The following is a 23,019-nucleotide window of genomic DNA, read 5'->3' on the forward strand; positions in this document are numbered from 1 at the left end:
GTGTTAGAAACAATGGAGTGAGTAATTTGAAACTTTGACCTAAATTTGCCACACTGGCAAGGAATTTGGAGCCAGGCGAAGGGACTGTGTTACAGGAGTGGAATCCTATATGATATGTAAATAGATGACTAAAATAAATGTTTTATATAAGGAAATGGTCTCTTCTAGAAAGCATCAAGTAGACCCATTACCAAGGAGTCAGACATACCATCTAGTTGGGAAGTAATTTTTCTTTAACTTATTTGGAAGAGTTACATTGTAATGTAACACATTAATTGTACAGATATGTGCATGTAAAATAAGTTAATTACAATGGCATGTTTTTAGATTCAGGATAGACAGGCCAGCTTCTTTATTATGTGGTAGCTAACTGCTGGTTTAAGTTCCCTATAAGATTTGTGATTTGCTTTTGAATGGATAAATTTCATTTGTATTTGTAGAGGACAAAGTAATATTTAGTTTATGAAGAAAATAGTCATGTATTTTATAACTTTTTACTTAGAAACCTTTTCAACTGGCTCATAAAAGATTCTTGGGTTTTGTGAGGTTGAATCATTTGCATGTTTGATGTGCTTCATGGGAACACGGAGGAAGAACCTTTAAAGTAATGTCTGGTTGTGGGCATGCTGGAGCATTCCCAGTTCAATCTGTGGTGATGGAGCAGAGCTCCATCCCATTTTAGAACCTCATGGCCAGATAGACCCCTGCTGCCATCGGCTAAGTGTAGATGAGGTTGCTAGGAAAATAGAATAGAAGCCCTCTGCTGAAGCTCCTGGTCTCACAGCCACTAACCGGAGCTGCTGTTTCTGACCTTGCCAGTGTACTTAAAAGGAGGCTTTTCTCTTACTTTCTCTGAATTTATTGTTTTCTTCTTTATAGATGATCATGGGAACAGCAATAGTAGTCATGTAAAAATCTTTTTACCGAAAAAGCTGCTTGAATGTCTGCCGAAATGTTCAAGTTTACCAAAAGAGAGGCACCGTTGGAACACTAATGAGGTAGATAAATTTCTGTTTCTAAGGATATAATTATTTTAAGGGCAAACTTTTTAGGTTGTTTTGTACAATACTATATGTTAGCTTTAAATTCAAAATACTGAACTAGGAAATTGTCAATGAAAGGGATATTTAATCTGGATTTGACAGGAACTGACATGTCTCTTGATCTGTCTTAGATCTGCTTGGCTTGTGTTGAACATGTAAAAGGTGCATGCTGACTAACTAAGGCAGCATGAGTTTCTATGCTTGTGTCTTCCTGCCTATTGGCTTCTTGCATTGGTGGTTAATCCTTCCTGCTTCTCAGTTAAGCATTGGTTCTCTGTTGTTATGAATGATTAGTATGCAGCAATGTTTCAAAGACAGTCCAGTACTTTGGCAGTGGGAAATTCTGTAGGATTGGGAGGGACTGGCTTCTTACGAGCAAAGCAATATTAGTCCTTGCTGATGAAGGAAGCTTGCTTGGAGAGTTAACTGCTTTGCCTTAAATGTAGGCATTTAAAAAATTAGATCTGAAGGTTTATATAGTACCTTATATGTTTGGAATCCAGATAAAAATATATTGCTGAAGTAGAATGAACAGTTTTCTTCTTGGATGAATTTCCTTTTTTGGTAAATTTTAACCTGGGAATCTGAATATTAGGAGTGCATTGCTTTGTCTTCTTTTTTATTTTGAAATCTGAATATTTTAATTTAGAGTAATAAGTAGCCTTTAGTGCGGTGATAAGAATTGGGTCTGTGTCCATCACCCCTTAAGGTGGCATTAATTTCTGGGGTGGTGAGAATTGAGTATGGGTTACTGGTTTTGTCAGGTTGGTCTGAGTCCATTTCTGTCGCTGGTATAACTTTCACTTCCATCTTAGGTTAAAATGCAGCCTTGTATTCTTGATTGGCACTCGGTTTTGTTAGGACACGAGACGAGAACAGTGCTGTCTGTGAGTCTTAATCTTTAAAGACTCTTTTGTGCCAATGTCTTGACGCAGAATATTTTAGCCTTGAGCTGTGGGAGGTTATGTGGATGAAAAGTGTCTCTTTTTCATAAATTACAGTTTATAAATACTAGAGCTTTTAGCTTTGTTACCTCATCTCAACTGATTTTCAGCTTCTCTGAAGGTGTATATATTTTGATTATTTGTGTAAGCTATATTTGCCCTTTAGGGTAGAATACAGCTGCTTCAGAGACTTGTGTTTTACCAGCTTATTAACTGCCTTCGTACATTTTAGATACGGGAACAAAGAAAACATGCTGAAAATTAGTCTTAATCTTGGACTATAAAACTCACTAATATGGTATTTTCTTGGAAGCTTCTCAGTAATTTTCTACTAGGTTACAAATTATTTAAAACCTCAATATTTTCTTAGAATTCCCTGCGAGAAGCTGGGTGTTGGTGGGTCACACTTGTAATCCTAGCTACTTAGGAGGCTGAGAGCTGAGGATCGTGGCTCAAAGCCAGCCCAGAAGGAAAACCAGTGAGATGTTTATCTTCAGTAAATTACCAAAAGACTGCAAGTGGAAGTATAGGCTCAAGTGGTAGAGCACTAGCTTTGAGCAAAAAAATAAAAAAAAGCTCAGACACATTGCCCAGGCCCTGAGTTCAAGCCCCATGACTGGTACAAAAAAATGAATTAAAATAAAAAAAGAATTTCCCGAAACTTAGTTTTTTTTTTTTTAAATCTTGAAAAAAAATTACATTAGTAAGTTATATAGTGACGGATTTCATTGTCACTTGTCTGCATGGGTTTACGGTATGTTCCAGTCAGTCTCAGGCTTCTAGCACTCTCTTCTCCCTTCATGTGCAACAGATTTGATGCTATATTGCTATTAGTTTATAATGGTTAGAAGACATACGTGGGGACATATTTTTCAGTGTTATATTTCATATGGAATTGACAGTATAATTATGATTTAAAATTATACTGGAACCCAGAAATTGTTTAATGATCAAAATGTTGGCCTTAAAAGACTTATAAAAGTTGATTCTTTAGGGGCTGGGCAGGTGGCTCAGTGGTAGAGCGCTTGCCTTGCATGTCCTCAGCACCACATAAGCAAAAAGAAAAAAGCTGGAAGTGGCGCTGTGGCTCAAGTGGTAGAGCGCTAGCCTTGAGCTGAAGAGCTGAGGGACAGCGCCCAGACCCAGAGTTCAGGCCCTACAACCGGACCCCCCCAAAAAAATTTAAAAAAATTGATTCTTTAGATCTATGGCTTAGTTTAGCAGTTTTGGAACTTTTAAGCAATGTCCCTCATCTTTTACATATTAATTTACTTCTGAATTGTTCACTTTTTCCTCTTTGCTAATATAGTAAAAAGTGCCAATAAAGAATTGTTTTATGGAGGATGAGAGTTGTGTCTGTGTTTTCTTTCAGAACTCCGGTATACATACTCCTTGGATCGCTGGGTTGTTAAGGATAGTTGAGGTGGTAGAGTAAATGTATTATCTTCTCTGGGCTTGGTAAAATGTGAGGTTGGGGTCTGGATGAGGAAGGTGGGTTGCGCTCCGGAGAGTGTGCTCCGGCACTGCCGGTGGGCCAGCAGGGGGAGCACAGCTCACAGCTCACGGGGCCGCCACACAGCACCTTCTTCCAGTGATTGGCCCTGACAGTGGCCCGTCAGCTCAACACTGACACAGACTTGGAGGAGAGAAGTGAATGGAAAGCTTTCTCCATATTACTGTGTGAAGGACTTTGTTGTGATTTTCCTGATAATTAAACAAAAAAGTTTTTTGGCTTTAGGAAAAACAGGAATATTAAGTATGGCAGTGAAAGAGGTAAATTTGGAGCCGTTAGTTCTGTGTGGGGTTACTAAGGCTGCAATCCCCAGTCACTGTTTTTGTTTCTTTGCCTTTTTTGGAGGGACAAGCCCTACTGAGGTTTGAACTCAGGCTCCCATCCTTTACTAGGTCTTTTCTCTCCTGGCTGGCGCTCTACCACTTGAGTCATATCTCCACTTTGCTACTTAATTGGAGCTAAAAATGTTGTGGATTTGTCTTCTTGGGGTGGCTTTCAACCTGGATCCTCAGATTTTAGTGTCAGTTGTGAGGCACTGGTTATTTTGGGGATAGGGTCTTGCATCTTGCCTAGCCTCATGCTTGGACTTACCCCTCATATATGTATATATGTATTTATTTCAAATTTCCTCTTCTGGAGGGACAGGCATATGTCACCAGTCCTAGCTACTTCTGTTGAGATTGGAGTTTTAAGTGCATGCCAAAGCTGGCCTTGAACCTCCTGATATGGTCTCCAAAGTAGCTAGGATGACAGGCATACATCAGTGGCATCCAATTTCTTTGCTTTTTTTTTTTTTTAAGTAGGCTTGGATAATAGGAGGAGCAAAATAATTAGTACAGCTATTAAAGTACTTTCTTCTTTGCTCTTGCCGGGTATTGCCATTTTGCCATGTTCTTTGACCTGCCATCTGTCATGTTGACATTAAGCTAAAGGAAACCAAGTTCAATGGACTTGGTTCTCACAAGGGCTTTCTGGTCCCAGGTGAGGAAAATCCTGTGTAGTCATTGTTGCCTCTGAAATTCCTTGACTCGCTCACTCATAAAGTGAAATACAGTCTCACTGCCATTGTGGAGCCTGTTTTCATTCTGGAGCAGAATGGATAGCTGTGTTTTGGAAGGCCACATGAAGCAGTCGGCTCATATTGAGAACTGTTATATAGCGCAGCATTTCTTTCGATCTAGTTTCCTGGGACAGTGATCTTCCCCTGGCATAGACATGCAGGCCAGAGAGCAGTTGAATGCATGGCTGAGTGATGTTTATCATTTCACTCTTCACTGCCTGTCTGTGCGAGGTGTCAGCTGTCATCTTTCTCTGGCTCCCATTTTCTTTCATATCCCCCCCCCCCCCCCCCCACTGCCCTCCATGCTGGTCCTAGGACTTGAACTCCTTACCTTTCTCTCTCCCCTTCCTCTTGCTGGGGGTTGAACCCAAGGCCCTCGCAATGTGCTGGGCAGGTATTCTACCACCAAGCCACCTTCCCAGGCTCCAGGAGCTGCATTCTATTATTTGTTGTCTAGGCTATTAATCAAGACCCCATCATTCTAAGCTACATTAGCATGCTCAGCAAATCCTTTCTAAAATATAGTTTTGAATTAGAGTGAATTGAGGATTAGTATTTTGGGTTCATATCCAAGTGTTTGGTGAAGCTGAAAGTTTCTAAAAGACAGAGAGATTCTTGGCCTCTTTTCTAACCCATTGAATTACATAAAGTCCCTGCCCTTCTCGAATATTGTTTGTAATTGCAAAATAAATTAAAAGCTGTATCTAGAAGCAAATCAACTTTAGATTGTGCTTTCTCAACCACAGGCACTATTCTCAGCTTCTGAAGACTATAAAGATGATGCTCATGGTGACAGCAGTAATTATGGAAGCCAAAGTTTATTGAACGTTTGTTGTATAGTAGGCACTATTGAGTCTTTGACAATTAATAAATCACACTTAATCCTATGAGATAGGCTGGTTGGTTGTCCTCACATTACAGATGAGGAAACCTGTGCCCGTGGAGATGTAAATAGTGCTCCTGACTTTGGTGAACTGGAGATTAGAGAGTTAGCTGGGGTTGTTCAGTAGGGGATTAGTGAGTCCAGACCCCACAGCCTCTCTTTGGGAGTACATATTCCCTCCTTCCCTCCTCTTCTCTCCTGGAGTGCATTTCCCTTCCTTCCCTTTCTTCCATCCCTCCCTCCTTTCCCTCCCTTCCTCCCTTCCTCCCTCTCTCCCTCCCTCCCTCCCTCCCTCCCTCCCTTCCTTCCTTCCTTCCTTTCTTGGTCACGGGGCTTGAACTCTGGGCCTGGGTGCTGTCCCTGAGTCCTTCAGCTCAAGGCAAGCGCTCAGCCACAGTGCTACTTGAAGTACAGTTTCAAATGGATATTTTCCAGGATCTAACAGTTATTAGGATTTTCTTATAGGATCATTTGGCTTCTTTATCATTTGCATATTCAAATATTATATATACATAAACAATATGTTTTTGCATGGTGACTTTAAAAAGTAGCAAATGCTCGTTTCTTGGAGAGATAGTTTTGAGCCTTAACAATCAATACTAAAGTGGCTCTGAATAATGAAGGAAATACATTGAAAGTAGAAATCTTGTTCCTCTGAGTGACTGGAGGGTGAGGCCTGACTTTGATTTCCCGGGAACAGAGTAAAAGTATACTAAAAATTCATCGTGTTGTTTAATGGACCCACCTTTTATTCACTTGATGTTCACATCTTCATTAGCGAGGTATTACAGGGTTCTGTGTTTTAGGCTCATGTTTTTAAGACCCATGGCCAGAAATAATTATACTAATGTAAGTTTCTGACTGTACAAATAACTACTTTATAATTACACTTATTAGTACTTCATGTATGCTGTCCAGACTGGAATTTCTTTTGTTTAATCATTAATTAGCTGTTTGACTTAAAATATAACTACTGCATTCCCGGGTCTCCAGTCCTAGATTTCACCTGGCACTCTTCCAAAGCCAGACTAATGTAGCACCATCAGCCTTTCATAATGAACACTTTTTGCACTAAATATGTTCAGATCACTTTTGTGTGCTATTTTTGAATTGTTAATGTCCTTTTAAAAAATTGTTTTTCTTCTAGTACAAAGTTTCTCAAGAGTACGCAAACAAAATAGAATTCTCCTTTGTACTGACTTTTAAAAAAATATACAATTCTCATTTTTATTATTGTATTAAGTTGCTAGTCCCAGTCATCAGGGCTCTGCCTTGATTTAATCACCTCCATCATTTTCATACTGTTAGAATTGTGGATATGGTAAGTTCCAGTGAAGATTTTGGAGAGGACATAAATGTTCAAACCATAGCATGGCTCTGTCACAACTGTTTTTTCTTTCAGAGTCTTTATTAGTACTTTGAGGGATTAGGTTAACTCAGGAACAATACTGCTGATTTTAAAAAAACTAGTTAAATGTAGAGATGTTAATTTTTCATTCTTCCTTGTGGAAACTGGTTATCGCTGGTTGGTGAAGAGACAGAAAAGCAGAGGGAAGGATAGGGAAATTGAGCTCTGAAATATTTTGTTTATAAAACTTGAATCCTGGGGACTTTTTTCAGCCTCATTGGTGCCTTTATGTATGATCTGCTGTAAGACTTGTCTCATCAAACTTCTTTCTTGTCCTTATACTGACTCTTAAAATGGCATATGTGGTTTTAGTGGTAGCTTCAGTGATTTTCTTACTAAATTTCTTTTGTCAGTCTTGGGGCTTGAACTCAGGGCCTAGACACTGTCCCTGAGGTTTTTCTTTTTTGGGGGGGGGGGCAGTCCTGGGGTTTGAGCTCGGGGCCTGGGTACTGTCTCTGAGCTTCTTTTGCTCAAGGCTGGCATTCTACCATTTGAGAGACAGCACCACTTCTAGATTTTTATGTTTATGTGGTACTGAGGAATTGAACCCAGGGCTTCATGCATACTAGGCCACATTCCCAGCCTGGTAAAACATCTTGGTAGAGAACAGTATATATAAAGGTAATATGTTCTAAGCCTACTTAAGAGCCTGAAAAAAGCTGTATAATTACAATTTTTAAATTAATTTTTTATTATAAAGGTGATCTACAGCCAGGTGCCGGTGGCGCATTCCTGTAATCCTAGCTACTCAAGAGGCTGAGATCTTAGGATCACAGTTTAAAGCCAGCCTAGGCAGAAAGGTCTGTGAGACTTATCTCCAATAAACCACTAGAAAACTGGAAGTGGCTTTGTGGCTCAAGCAGTAGAGTACTCTCGCAGCTCAAGGACAGCATCAAGGCCCAGAGTTCAAGCCTCACAACTGACTTAAAAACAAAAAGTGATGTACAAAAGGGTTACATATACTTAAATCAGGTAAAGAGTACATTTCCTTTTGGACACCCCTTCTTTGCTTTCTCCCAGTTTTTCCCTCCCATCCTACCCATTCATTTCAACATAGTGTCCAGTGAGTACTACGGCTGCATTTGTTCACTCTTTGTCCTACAACATTTTTTTTTTTTTGGATCGGTCATGGGGCTTGAACCCGGCCTGAGCTGAGCACTGTCCCTCAGCTCTTCAGCTCAAGGCTAGTGCTCTACCGCTTGAGCCACAGCACCACTTCGGTTTTCTGGTGGTTTATTGGAGATAAGGGTCTCATGGACTTTCCTACCCGGGCTGGCTTTGAACTGCAATCCTCATATCTCAGCCTTTTGAGTACATAGGATTACAGGCATGAGCCTCCAGTGCCCGGCCAACAATTTTTTTCTATGGGAATTATCCTTTTAAATTCCCAATACTTTTTGTATTTTGACTTTTTTTTTTTTTTGCCAGTCCTGGGGCTTGAACTCAGGGCTTGGGTGCTATCCCTAAGCTTCATTTGCTCAAGGCTAGCCACTTCCAGCTTTTTCTGTTGATGTGGTACTGAGAAATTGAACCCAAGGCTTCATGCATGCTAGGGAACCACTCTTATCACTAAGCTACTTTCCCAGCTCTACTTTTTGTATTTTGATAAGAAAAATAAACTTTAAAACTGGGAATTGTTAAATTACATTTCACCTCAGTTTTGTTTTTTTAAACAAGCTACCCTTCTTATTTTTCTTTTCTTTTTCTTTTGGTGATAGTGGAATTGGAACTCAGCCACTCAGTTGCTTGAGCTATGTGCCTAATACTTTTTTGTCCCCAAGCCTGGCTAATTGGCTGACAAGTCTTGCTAACTTTACCTTTGATCTCTGTCTCCTAAGTTGCTGGGATTAACATTGGTGAACCACCAAGCCTAGCCTTCAAAGTGTAGTGCAGGTTGGTCTTAAAATTTACAATCCTCATCTTCATTGATTAAAATCTCCTTAATCAATTTTTTTCTCTGCATGTAGGCATATATTCTTTTTTTTTAATTTTTTTTTTTTTTGGGGGGGTCCGGTCATGAGGCCTGAACTCTGGGCCTGGGCACTGACCCTCAGCTCTTCAGCTCAAGGTTAGCGCTCTACCGCTGGAGCCACAGCAGCGCCACTTCCGGCTTTTTCTGTTTATGTGGTGCTGAGGAATCGAACCCAGGGCCTCATGCATGCAAGGCAAGCACTCTACCACTGAGCCACCTTCCCAGCCTGTAGGCATATATTCTTAAAAATTTTCATATATATATGTGTTTTGGTCATGGGGCTTGATGAGTTCTGTCCCTGAAGGATTTTTTTTTTTTCTTCAAGGCTGGTGCTCTACCACTTGAGCTACAGTTCTACTTGTGGCTTTTTTTTTTTTTTTTTTTTTTTGCAGTTGGGACTGGGCTCTGTCACTGAGCTCTTTTGGGCAAGGCTAGCACTCTACTACATTGAGCTGTAGTTCCACTTCTGGTTTTCTGGTGGAGCTAAATGTCCCATAGACTTTCTTGCCTGGCTTGGCTTCTAATTGTGATTCTCAGATCTCAGCTTGCTAAGTAGCTAGGATTACAGGTGTAAGGCACCGGCACCCAGTCACACCTGGCTTTTTGGTGATTAATTGGAGATAAGCATCTCACAAACTTTCCTGCCCTGCTAGCTTTGAACTGTAACCCTCAGATCTCAGTCTCCTGAACTGCTAGAAAATTTTTTTTAAAGAAAGAAACTTCCTGTGGGCTCATGTCTGTTCAGACCTTAACTGTGTTATTGTAATATTACTTCAGTGTGTGTTAACTACCATCAAACCTGGAACAGAGTCACACTCAGTAAATGCTTGTAAAATCTCATAGATGGCTGTCTTTATTCATGGGTCTTACAAGTACAATACTTTACACAATAGAAACCATGAAGCAAACAGTTTGAATCAACAGTGCTACTTAATGGGATGGATGATAATGCTTTGTCAGAACTTGTCAGTCTCTTGCAGCGTGAGTGTTCCCAAGCAGCCTCTTTGGAATTTGGCCTGTGCCCTGCAGTTAGTTACTCCGCCTTAGCCTCACTGAGAGACTATGTGCACACAGCAAGGATTTCTATAAATCTGTGTGATCCATTGGAACAAATAGATCATTTAGTTAAATTCTTCAGGTTTTGTCATTAGCCCAAGTAAAATTTAAATGACTTTACTGGGTACAGTGACAAATTCCCAGACTATGAGCTGTAAATTTTTGTGTTAGAATGTATTTGTAATAAGCAACATATTTTATAAATTAAAATTAAGATATGAAGCTAAAGATTTCTTCTAAACCCAGGATTCCTGATGATCATTCCAGAGGTCTCTTGAAAAGAATGCATAACTGGTGCAGAGCTGAGCAGGTTTTAGTCTTGGTTCTGGCACTGATCAGATACTTGCCTGTTTAGCTTCCTTGAGTTGTAGGTGAGGACGCTTACTAACCTTTGAAGACTTGCCTTTAAAGATTGGTTATTAGTGGTTTTGGAGTTGTTTGTGAGTACAGCGCCTTCTAGGAGGCCTGACTCCAGCCTGGGAGTTTTAATTTTTTTAACCTAGTATTTGTCTTTATTTACAGTTTTATTTGTAAAGTATACACTTTAGTGGTTTGTAGTGTATCCACAAAGTTGTGCAATGATCACCACTTCCTAATTCCAGAATATCGCTCAAACTCTGCACTTGGCAGGGCTGATCTGCTGAGGGCAGGCAGCGTCTTTTGGGGATCTTGAGTTTCTTTGTCAGCATTGTCTCTTAAGTTTTTATGTCTGTCTCACATTGGAGATGACGTTTGGACAGATTGTCTTTTGTTCCAGGTTATAACTAACTATGCCGTTTTCTGAGATTGTTTTTTAAAAATATTAAGGAGGGGGCTGGAAGTCTGGCTCCAGCCACAATGAAGATCCAGTCTGGGTTTACACTAGTCTGATGGAGAGTGCCTGAGGAGTCTGAGGTGCAGTTAGATCCATACTGCACAGGTCCTTATTGATGGTTATATAATAGAGGGTTGCTTTGGGTGGTGGTGACTTGCAGAGAGGAGAGTAGAAACCTGTGGAATGAGGACTGAGATGGAAGAGGAAGGATTTGTGGAGATACTGGCATTCTTGAGTGCACGTCAGGCCTGAGCTGGTCACAGTCACCTGGAGATTGCCCAGATCCATTTGGAATGTCTGCTCCAGACCCCCGGTGAAGCTGCGAATCAACTTTATTTCTTCCGGCAGTACTGGGCTTTGAACTCAGGGCTTGCACTTGCCAGGCAGGGGATTTATATTTGAATAATGCCTCTGTACCAATAGACTCTCACATCTATGCCCAAGTAAGCTTGGACTACAGTTGTCCTATTTAGGCTTCCCACATAGCTGGGATGACAGGGGTGTATTGCTGTGCCTTTCTTTTAATGGTCAAGATAAGAAGTATCAAGAACTTTTAATATGGGCTGGCCTTGCATCGTGATCCCCCTGATTTCCCAATCTCTAGCTTCATAATAACTGGGATTGAAGTGGGTTTAATTAACATCACTTGACCTTAGTTTTTCAGCTTTTTTATTCCCATTCCATGCTTGGATTTTTGGTGCACTTTGGCTGTAGGGAATACAAATGAGCTTATTAGTCTTTTTCTTTATCCAGTAACTAAACATCATTTAATACAAACTTTGTTTTTGTAAAGTATTTGGTAATGTTTTGTTACACATGAAGCCCTTTTAAAGTAGGGGTGATGGTAGTGTTGGGGGGGTGTATGTTGTTGTTACTTGTATTTTTTGTGTGCCAGTACTGTGCTTGAACTCGGGGTCTGGGTGCTATGTCTGAACTTTTTTGCTCAAGGCTAGCATTCTGCTAGCTTGAGCCACAGCTCCTCTTCTGGCTTTTTGATAGTTAATTGGAGACAAGAGTCTCATTGGCTTAACTTCCCTGACTGGTTTTGAACTGTAATCCTCAGATCGCTGTTGGGATCCTCAGATCGCTGGGATTACAGGTGTGAGCCACTGGTGCCAGCCATCCTCCTCTTTCTCATTCCATGTGTCCCAAGTAGTTGAAGACAACTGAACCTTGAAACCAATGCCACAATCCACCTGCCTACCCACCAGTGATACATTCTGTGATCTTGTAATTATGAAGTCTGTTAAAGGTCATAGAAAATCTTCCTAAAAAGAAATTCTTAAGTTTTCCTGAATGCTTTGAGAAAGTTAGAACATCGAACAAACTAACAAATACAGAAGGAACTCTCATGTGGCAGATGGGCCAAGGTGAACGGTGAAAAATGGGCCTGGGTAGGTGTGGTGTTGCCTCTGTAAGGAACAAAGGGAACTGTCTGATTCTCTGCTGGCTCAGCACAGAATAGTATAAAACTTAAAGACCCTAGAATTTCCATTTGAGGACAGAGGAGAGGAATTGGGCAGAGGAGATGGGGTATGAGCCCGAATGCATGATACATCAGGTGAGGCATGTACTTTGCACCCACATGTGTACTTTTCCAGGTGGGGAGTTCTGTGCTAGAACTGAGGGCAGAGTTCTGAGTCCAACTTCACATGGCTTTGCCTGAGCTTGTGGGAAAGAGAAAGTTTCTATGTGAGGGAACGAGGGAGCTTGCCTAGGTAAATATAGCCATCTGTAGGGCCACGTCAGAAGAGGAGCATGTGGTCAGAGGGCAGAGAGGGACCAAGGAATGGCTCAGATAGCTTAGGACAGATGCCATCATTCTGTGTGGAGGCCATATTAGGAATTTTTTTTTTTTTCCTGAGCTGGTTTGGAACTACAATTGTTCTATGCCCAGCAGACATGAGCCCCATACCCAGCTGTTTTTTTGAGTCTCTCTGTGTAGTCTAGCTGTGTAGTCTGGCTTCTAGTTCCCTAGCATCCTTGAGGTGGGACTGGGGAAGGTCAGAAGGCCAGGTCAGGGTGTGGAGAGAGACAGCTTGCCGTCTTGGAGCCGAGAGTGAGGGGAGCTGTTCCTGCAGGTTGGCAGATGGAGTTCTTATTCAAAAAGGCTGCAAGGGACATCTTTTCAGACCAAGAAGGGAGGAATACAATCAATCGTATTTATTTATTTATCTTCTTAAAAGTTAAGGAAGAGTTGAAAGAATGGGGAAATGCCTTGTGCTTCCCATTTCTGAGAAAGGGTCTGTTAAAGTAGCAGGATCTGTAGACTGAAGTCCCAGTGGAGTTGCCTTCTACTTTTCTGGACACATCTTCAACCTGTGTGGCCACACATCTTTCTATCAGAAGGTACTTAATGAGCTTGCTATAATTTTATTTTTGTGCTTTTGAGCAGTTTAGACTTTTTAACTGTGATTCTGGCTAGCCCTGAGCCTTGAACTTTGGGCCTGGGCTCTAACCCTGAGCTTTTTTGCTCAAGGCTTGTGCTTCACCACGTGAGCTACAGCTCCACTTCTGGCTTTTTCTGTGACTGATTGGACATAAGAGTCTCAGGGACTTTTCTCCCCCAACTGGCTTCTAACTGAAATCCTCAGATCTCAGTTTCCTGAATAGCTAGGCTTACAGACGTGAGCCAAAGGCACCCAGCTCTGGTGGTTTTTGATAGTCCATTCCTCTAGCAATTCAGAGAACCTGCAGTGTGTGGTGGTTATGTATTTTTTACTTTGGTTAATGAGGATACTTGGTTAATGAGACACAAGTCTTTGGGAATTAGCATCTATCCTCCATTGTCTTAGTTTATGTCTTTTTACTGTGTGTGGTTTGGTGACTCCTGTGAGCTCCGGGTGGACAGAGATCTTTGCTTCAGTGATGCATCATGGGAGAGTAGAACAGTGCCTCGCTTGCAGGGAACGTTTGAGGAACCCCCTCAGTGTGTCAGTTGCTACTCATGTGAGCTACTCTTAGTTTGTTCCTCAGTTAGACAGGTCAGCTTTTCACAAGCAGCATCTACCAGGTCCATGAGTTCACTACTGAATACCTATGATGCAGAGGAGAGGAGTTGGTTGTGAGCTCCTGCGTGCCAGTTCCTAGCATACAGGAGGAAGTGAAGATGACGGGCAGATCGGCAGACATGCTCAGACTCCTCAGTCAGCTAAGCCCAGGCACCACCTGAGGCTTGATTGGAGGTGGGACAAGACTGTCCTCGTGGTGGAGGTGTGCTTGCCAGGTGGAAACACAAAGCCGGCCAAGGGGGCTCTCTCCTACCAGTTGCAGCTGCTTTCTACTGCAGGGCACTGGTAGGAAACACCTCGCCCCCCAGGATCTACCACCAGAAACACATGCTTCTCTCTTCAGGCCTTTTTCTGTGCTGATGTGAGCAAGTACTGTAAAACTTATGTGTGCTTTTATATGTGTACATATGCACTATAATGAATACATCTACTTTATTTATCTTTCTTTTGTATGTTTGCCAGCCCTGGAGCTTGAACTCAGGGCCTGGATGCAGGGAGCAAATAGAGAGCTCAAGGCTGGTACTTTGCTCCACTTTCAGCTTTTTGATAGTTAATTGGACATAAGAGTCTCACAGACTTTGTGGCCCAGGTTGGCTTCAATCCTCAGATCTCAGTAGCTAGGATTACAGGCTTGAACCACTGGTAGTTTTATAACCTAGTTTTAACATATTATACATTAGGCTTTTTTTGACAGTGACTCACAGTATCGTTTTTTCTGGTTATATATGAATTTGCTTTATGCATTCAGCAATATTTTTAAGGGCCTGCTTTATGACAGGCCTACAGGTTGCAATGTTGAGGGAACCAGACCAGTGCAGACGCAGTCCTGTGCCTGTGGAGTTTATAGTTAAGAGAGAATGACAGACAATGCACAAGTAAAGTAGTAGGTAAGAATTTAGGGTGCTCAGAAGAAAATAGAACAAGGTGAGCACTCCAGGTGAATTTGTTGGGAAGGCCTTTTGGAAGGGAAATTTCAGTGGAGGGCCGATGGTGAAGGCTCTGGGGAGTGATGTTCCAAGCAGATGGTGAAGGCTCTGGGGAGTGATGTTCCAAGCAGAGGGAGTAGCCTGTGAAAAGGCCCAGGGGTATGAAGATACCTGGCTTGGGGAGAGTGGAAAGGTGCTGTGGGTTAGAGCTTAGTGAGCTCATGAGCAAGGTGGGCGGGGTAGACCTTGAGGTGTTGTGTGGGCACGAAGCCTTGGGATGCAGTTTTAGGGATTGGGAAACCATCGGAGGGTGATCTTTAGGGAGTGACCTGATAGGAAGTTTGGTTTCCTGGTCTTTCTCTAGCTGCTCTGTCAGGAAGCAGACAGATCAGTTAGGAGGTTGCTGGCATCCATGATCTTTGTAAGAGATCTTGATTGCAGACGACACTGGGGAGGGCAGGGGGGGAGGCGCAGAGAAGTGTTTGTATTCTGGAGTTGGAACTGTCAAACTTGGGAGTTTTGATGTAGGGGAAGGAAAGGAAAGGTCTAGAATAAGCCTTTAGCCTGAGGGTGTGTATCAGTTGGTATCACGGATGAGGCCTTGAATTCAATCCTCAGCACTAAAAACAAAACAAAAAAACACAAAAAGGGAAGAGCCAAGTAAATGTGTGTGAACATGGAGGCAAGGCCAGGGTTGGCGTTGGCTGGGCACTGTTGCTGTGCTCATGCCTGAGACAAGGAAGATGGAGGTGGGAGAGGATGGAGTGTGGGGAGTCAAAGGAGCTCTTTTGGGGAGTGTTAAGTGGGAAAGTTGGGCAGAGGTCTGTCTAGAGACAGACAGTGCTGAGCCTTGAGTTTACAAGTGACATTTAAAGCCATGGACTAGATGAGCCACCGGGGGTGTGAGAGGTAGGTAGAGAAGGGAACAGGAGCCCGTGCATTGCAGGAGCAGCCAGTGCAGGTTGCTATAGGGCGGAGTGGTGCGTGATCAGGCAGGTACGGGCCAGAGCAGGGAGGACATGCTTCGAGGGTGGTGTGTCAGCTTTCTCTTTTCTGCTGCAACAAACACCGACTTCATGACTTAAAACAAAATATTTTATCCATGGTTTTGTAGGCTCAAGTGGCAGATGCCAGCCTTGAGTGAAAAAGCTGAGCAGGCGCACAATGCCCTGAGTTCAGGCTTCAGTACTGGTGTGTGTATGTTTTTGCACACATGTGTATGCACATGCATGCACACTCACATGTATGCATATTCACGTACACTCAAAGTCAAGTTATTAAATGAGATTGGCTTGCACAGGCTTATATTCAGAATATTTCGAGAAGTCTTATAAACCATGTTAGAAGATAGGCAGTGCAGTAGAAAAACGAGCGATAGACTTGAGCAGGCACTTCCAGATGCTCAGTGAACGTAGGGCGAGGTGTTCCACCTCTTCTGTCGGCAGGGAGGTAAAGGAGAGTCACAGCAGGATTCCATGGTGTGTTTAGATGGCTAAATGTCAAAAGACAACATCTGGTGTTGGCAGGAAGCAGAGCCTTGAACATCTGCATTGCTGTAGCTGCTTTGGAGAAGTGGAATTAGCCTTCAGTGGGTGACAGGTCTGCACTCTGCATCCTAGCAGTTCTTTTGCTTCTGTGTGTTCCCAACAGAAGTGTGTGCAGTGCACTCAGGAGTGTCACCCCACGTTCTCTGTGACGAACAGTCTGAATGCTCATTAATAGCAGAATGGAAAATTAATTATGATACGCTCATATAATGTAAAACTGTAAAGCTATGAAAATGAATAAATTATTGCTATACTCAGGAAATGAGTAATTTTTACAAACATAATATTGAGACAAACCAGACACTCAAAATTAAATATTGTATGATTCTGCTTGTAAGTGCAAAACTAGTGTGAAGACAGGCAAAGTTAAATGGATGGTGTGGAGTCAGGAGAGTGGGGAGAAGGTGGGGCCTAGCCTCTGAGGTGCTGGCAATTTCTGTTTTGTGGTCAGTGTGATACATGCGGGGGGGGCGGGGAGGGAGTGTAGTTGTGGAGCTAGGAGTGAACGGATGGTTAGGGGAAAAACAAAGGAAAAGGCAACCATCCTTGATAAGAAATGTACTCATTACCTTGCTCATGTAACTGTAACCTCTCTATAGTAGTTTCACAATAAAAAACATTTAAAAAAAATAACTCCAAATGCATCCCACCAGATTTTAGTTTTCTAAAGTTCAAAAAGCTACTTGGGAGTTAGAGATCAAAGGCTCTTGTCGGATTAAAGGTAGCCTAGGTAGAGAGCTCACATGATCCCCATCTCAACAGCTGGATGTGGTAGCATGCCTGTGCCTGCTATCCCAGCATCTGGGAGGCCTAGTAGGCAGACACAGGCACAAGGCCCAAGCAAAAATTCAAGACTGTTAGATAAACAACTAAAGCAAGGGCCGAAGGTGCAGCTCAAGTGGTAGAGCACCAGCAGAGTGAGTATGAGGCCATGAATTCAAACCTCAGTATGGCCAGTAATTTAAATAAGTAATAAGTTTTGCTGAGAGCTGGCAGCTCATGCCTGTAATCTCGGCCACTCGGAGGGCTCGACACAGAAGGATAGCAATTTAACGGGGAGCCTAGGCAGAAAAGTTTACTTAGACTCCATTTTCAAAATGACTAGCAAAGAGCAGGGCTGGGGGATGGCACAGCAGCAGTCTAGAAAGTTCAGACAACTAAAGCACACAGGCCTGGGGGCAGGACGTAAGTGGTAGAGGTCGACCTGCCTGTGAAGGGACACGTAATAACTTGTGTCAGAGTTGACTCAGGAGTCAGTGAGTGATGTGGAGTGTTGAGGAATAAGGACTCATCCGCTGTAGTGATTAGATCTTATAAACTGGAATCTAGAGGCCTGAGCAGGAAGTAGGGGATCAAAAACCATCTCTCCTGAGGTGCCTGTGTAGGTGGCCAGGTAAGAACTTACCTCAAGGAGCCAGGCTGAGCAGCTGCTAGCTTGGGACCACCCAGGGCCTTGGGGAAAAAGTGTAGGGTGTGGGCAGTGGCTAGGGAGGAAAGCTGAGGGAAGAGCGGGTGGACAGGCATCCTCTTAGACCTCCTTTTTGGTGGCTCACCACCTTTGAAAAGTAGCAGCTTTTTCTCCTCCGTTTCTGTTTCCACTCCAGCTACGCTGCCCTTGGAAAGCAATGAAAGTCCACTTTCACGCTCTTCTAAATACAAATCCGAAGAAGGGGACCCTAGGAAATGTAGTTTAACCAAATCGTTTGCTAAAAGCTGCCATAGTGAGGTTGTATATGGACTTTTATGGTACATGCATTATATCTCAATAAAACTGCTATTTAAACAAAACTACTATAGGTAGAAAATTAAAGAAAAGCAAGGGAACAATTTATAAAAAGCTGGGATCATGCTCGGCCACTGGTGTCTCACGCCTGTAATCCTAGCTATTCAGGATGCTGAGATCTGAGGATCGTGGTTCAAAGCCAGTCCAGGGAAGGAAAGTCTGTAGGATTCTTTATCTCCAATTAATCAAAGCCAAAAGTGGTGCTGTGGCTCAAGTGGTAGAGTGCTAGCTTTGAGCAAAAAAAAGGAGCCCAGAGACAGAGTCTAGGACCAGAGTTCAAGCCCCAGAACTGGCAAAAAAAGAAAGAAGAAGAAGAAAAAAAGCTAGGGTCATGACTGCCTTTGGGGAGAAGCGGGTATGAGGGAAGGAGTCTTCCAATGACAGAGACATTTTGTTCCTTGGTAGAGGTGGAGGGTTCACAGCTGGTGGTTTTATTAATTTTCAGACTTCTGTAAATACATGTTGCAGAAAATGCACACAGACAGATTTATAGTCCAGTGGTGGTAGATAGTGAAATCAGCAGTTTATTAAGTTACGGTCATAATTTTGTAAAGATTAGAAGATGTTAACCTATGATTTAAGTGTTCATTTTAAAGTCTGGATTTTGGGGTGGTAATTATTTCTTAGCAGGTTGTATCTAAGTTACTGAAACCATTGTTCTTTGGAAAACAGGAAACTTCCTGGGTGTTGATGGCTGGTGTCTGTAATCCTAGTTACTCAGGAGGCTAAGATCTGAAGATTGTGGTTCTAAGCCAGTTTCACAAGTCTGAGACTTTTTCTTCAGTTAACCACCAAAAAGCCAGAATGGAGCTGTGGTTTAAGTAGTATAGCACCAGACTTGAGTGAAAAAGTAAAGGGACAACAACCAGGCACTGAGATCAAACCCCAAGACCAGCAAAAAACCAAACCAAGCAAACAACAAACCCTGTTAACTCATTTATTTGTTAAATAGGTTTCTAGGTCTTCTGACAGGTCTAAAATTGAGTTTTAAAAATAGGTCAGTTGGGATAGTTCTGTATGATTTTAAAATATGAACTATGATTTCTTTGATTTTATTTAAAAGATTTTTCAGATTCATTAAAACATTTCAACTCTTGTTAGTGGTATAGCACCAGACTTGAGTGAAAAAATGAAGGGACAACAACCAGGCACTGAGTTTTCAAAGCCCAACACTGGCGTAAAACCAAATCAAACAAACAACAAACCCTGGTAATTCATGTGTTTGTTAAATAGGTCTCTGGGTCTTCTGACAGGTCTAAAAGTGAGTTTTTTTAAAAATAGGTCAGTTGTGATAGTTCTGTATGATCTTAAAATTTGAACTACGATTCTTTGATTTTATTTAAAGTAGATTTTTCAGATTCATTAAAACATTTTAATGATCAGAAATCAGAATGGTGTCATCATCTAAAACTTACTGGAAAATGCCCGCTGGTCCCCACGTCTTCAGAAGTGCATTTCAGTGGGATGTTTGTTGTGGCTCTTTTTATTCTCTTTTGTAATGAGGAAGCAATTGTCCAAATAAAAAAGTGCAGCTTCCCTGCCTGGGGCTGTAGTTGTACCATAGTTCAGAAATAAAGGTGTTTTTTTTTTTTTTTTTTTAAAACAAAGGTTCAAAACAAGAGTGTCATATTATTTGTATGCAGAGACTAGAATTTTTTTTTTTTTTTTTTTGCCATCGTTACTTAGGCTTTTAGTTGCTTATCTTCCTGCATTTTTTCTTTCATTTTAAATTTTTAATTATTCTTCTAAAGGTGATATACAGAGGGTTATGGGTATATAAGTCAGGTAAGCACACATTTCGTTTTGAACAATGTCACCCTTCCCTCCTTTCTTCCAGTTTTTCTTGAATGAGATTATTTCTACATGACTTAAATGTTGGACAAAGTGCTTACTGTTAATTGTGACACCTCTGACCTGTTGGTAAAACTTCAGGGGTACATTTGTTACATAATAAGATTCTTAAGAGTTTTATGATTTGAATCAAATGTCACTTTTTAATATCTTTTCCACTAAATTTTCTAGTTTTTGAACATTGTGTCTGCTAATGTTTTCATTCAGTGGTCATTTTGAGCACTAACTGTATACTGTTAAGGATAAAAGAAAAAATTATTCATGATATTTATTAAAATAGTAAGAGATCTCCCCTGGTACAGTCCCCCTGAGGCCCCCCCACCCCCCACAAATCCCAGGCAAACAGTTGTCAGACTGTATTGAGGGCTACCTGTAGATATCCAGCAGTGGTGACTTGCAGTAGAGGAGAGAGACTAGACCCAAGTCTGGATCCAGGGAGCTGGGTGAAGGTGGGTAGCTAGAGAATTACTAATAAGAAGCATCAGCGAGGGGTGAGGGGTGTTCTTTTTTTTTTTTTTTTTTTTTTTTTGGGTATTTGTTTTTTTTTTTTTTTTTTTTTTTTTATTGTAAAGCTACTATACAGAGGGTTACAGTTACATGAGTGAGGTTATGAGTACACTTCCTCTTGAACATTGTTACCCCCTCCATTGTTTTCCCCCTACCATCCCCTCCCTCCCTCCCTTCCCCGAGGTTCTTTTTTTTTTTTTTTTTTTTGATTGTGATTAAATGATTACATAATTTCAAAGTCACAAGTTCATTCTAACTTCCCTGGAGCAAATTGTCTACCACAGTCTGTAATATATAACAGTGTTCACATGTTATATACCATATTTGTGATCAGCAGCATGAGGATATTTAGTAGTGGTTCAACCAGATGAGCGGGAGTTCTTTGTTTCTTAAGTCCTGTTAGTTTTGTCGTATCACCTAACCTTTTGGATTTAGCATCCACTTATGAGGGAGACCATGTACCGTTTGTCTCTTCGTTCTTGGCTTACCTCGCTCAACATGATTCCTTCTAGCTCCATCCATTTCCCTGCAAATGCCATTATTTTGTCATTTCTAATGGCTGCATAATATTCCATTGTGTATAGATACCACAATTTTTGGATCCATTCATCTGTGGTGGGGCACCTAGGTTGTTTCCATATCCTAGCTATTGCGAACAGTGCTGCAATAAACATGGAGGTGCACGTGTCCTTGTATATTGGTTCCTGTTGTTCAGGGTAGATGCCTAGAAGTGGTATGACTGGGTCGTAAGGGAGGTCAATCTTTAGCTTTCTAAGGACCCTCCAGACTGCTTTCCAAAGTGGTTGTATAAGTGTACATTCCCACCAGCAGTGTAATAGGGTTCCTCTTTCTCCACATCCCCTCCAGCATTTGTCGTTGGCTGATTTGTGAATGTGGGACATTCTGACTGGGGTAAGGTGGTATCTCAGGGTTGTCTTTATTTGCATTTCCTTCACCACCAGGGATGATGAACATTTCCTCATGTGTTTCTTTGCCATTTTTATTTCTTCATTTGAGAAGTCCCTCTTTAGTTCCCTTGCCCATTTAGTAATTGGTTTGTTAGGTTTGGGAGGGATTAGTTTCTTGAGTTCCCTGTATATACAGGATGTTAACCCCTTGTCTGATATATTGCTGGTAAATATTTTTTCCCAATTAGTTGGTTGTCTTTCTAGCTTAGTTGCGATAGATTTAGCTGTGCAGAAGCTTTTTATTTTAAGGTAGTCCCATTTGTCGAGTCTCTCTCCAACTTGTTGTGACCCTGGGACTCTGTTCAGGAAGTTCCTTCCTGTGCCTATTAGTTCAAGTGTCTCTCCTACTCTGTCCTGCAGTAGTTTCAGAGATTCAGGTTTAATGTTAAGGTCTTTAATCCATTTTGAGTTGATGTTGGTGCATGGTGATAGGCTGGGGTCCACTTTTAGTTTTCTGCATGTGGCTGCCCAGTTTTCCCAGCACCAGCGGTTGAAGAGGCTGTGTTTCTTCCATTGTATGTCTTTGGCTCCTTTGTCGAATATCAGCTGGCTGTAGGCCTGTGGATTTATATCTGGATCTTCTATTCTGTTCCATTGGTCTTCGGGTCTGTTTTTGTGCCAGTACCATGCTGTCTTTGTGATTATAGCTCTGTAGTAGAGTTTGAAGTTCGGCATGGATAGCCCTCCCATATTGTCTTTATCCCCTAGAATTGTTTTGGCTATTCTAGGTCTTTTGTTGTTCCATATAAATTTTTGGACTGTTTTCTGTATTTCAGTGATGTACGTCATTGGGATTTTAATAGGAATTGCATTGAATTTGTATATTAGTTTTGGAAGTATCACCATCTTTACTATATTAAGTCGGCCTATCCAGGAGCATGGGAGGTCTTTCCATTTCCTAGTGTCTTCTGCAATTTCTTTCTTTAACTTTTTATAGTTCTCATTAAATAGTTCTTTTACATCTTTGGTTAGGTTAATTCCTAAATATTTTATTTTTTGGGAGGTTATTGTGAATGGGGTTGCTCCCTTTATTTCCCTCTCTTCCTGTGCGTTATCAGTGTATAGGAAGGCAACTGATTTTTGTGGGTTTATTTTGTATCCTGCTATTTTGCCGAAGTGACTTATGATTTCTAAAAGTTTGGGGATGGAGTTTTTGGGATCGTGGAGGTATAGTATCATGTCGTCTGCAAAAAGGGATAGTTTCACTTCTTCTTTCCCTATGCGGATCCCTTTAATGTCTTTTTCTTGCCTTATTGCCCTGGCTAAGGGTTCTAGGACTATGTTGAAGAGGAGTGGAGACAGTGGACATCCTTGCCTTGTTCCTGTTTTTAGGAGGATTGGTTGTAGCTTTTCCCCATTAAGTATAATATTGGCTATTGGTCTGTCATAAATGGCTTTTATTGTTTTTAGAAATGTTCCTTCTATTCCTATTTTCTCCAGAGCTTTTAGCATGAATGAATGTTGAATTTTATCAAAGGCCTTTTCTGCATCTGTGGCGATAATCATGTGATTCTTGACCTTGGCTCTGTTGATATGCTGGATTACATTTATTGACTTACGTATGTTAAACCATCCCTGTGTCTCTGGGATGAAGCCTACCTGATCATAGTGTATTATTTTTTTTATGTGTTTCTGGATTCTGTTAGCTAGAATCTTGTTAAGGATCTTTGCATCTGTGTTCATCAAGGAGATTGGCCTGTAATTCTCCTTTTTGGTTGGGTCTTTGCCTGGTT

General features: G+C 41.6%; 1 protein-coding gene across 1 annotated transcript in view; it reads left to right on the forward strand.

Moving 5' to 3' along the window:
- The window catches only part of Camta1 (calmodulin binding transcription activator 1), a 731,341-nt gene that overhangs the window by 34,517 nt on the left and 673,805 nt on the right, over nt 1-23,019 (forward strand). The window contains 1 exon segment of the mRNA XM_042695784.1: nt 880-998. Coding sequence (XP_042551718.1) covers nt 880-998 — 119 coding nt within the window.

This window comes from Dipodomys spectabilis, unplaced genomic scaffold (genome assembly GCF_019054845.1).
Source record: "Dipodomys spectabilis isolate Male_0828 unplaced genomic scaffold, ASM1905484v1 ptg000188l, whole genome shotgun sequence".
Lineage (NCBI taxonomy): Eukaryota > Metazoa > Chordata > Mammalia > Rodentia > Heteromyidae > Dipodomys > Dipodomys spectabilis.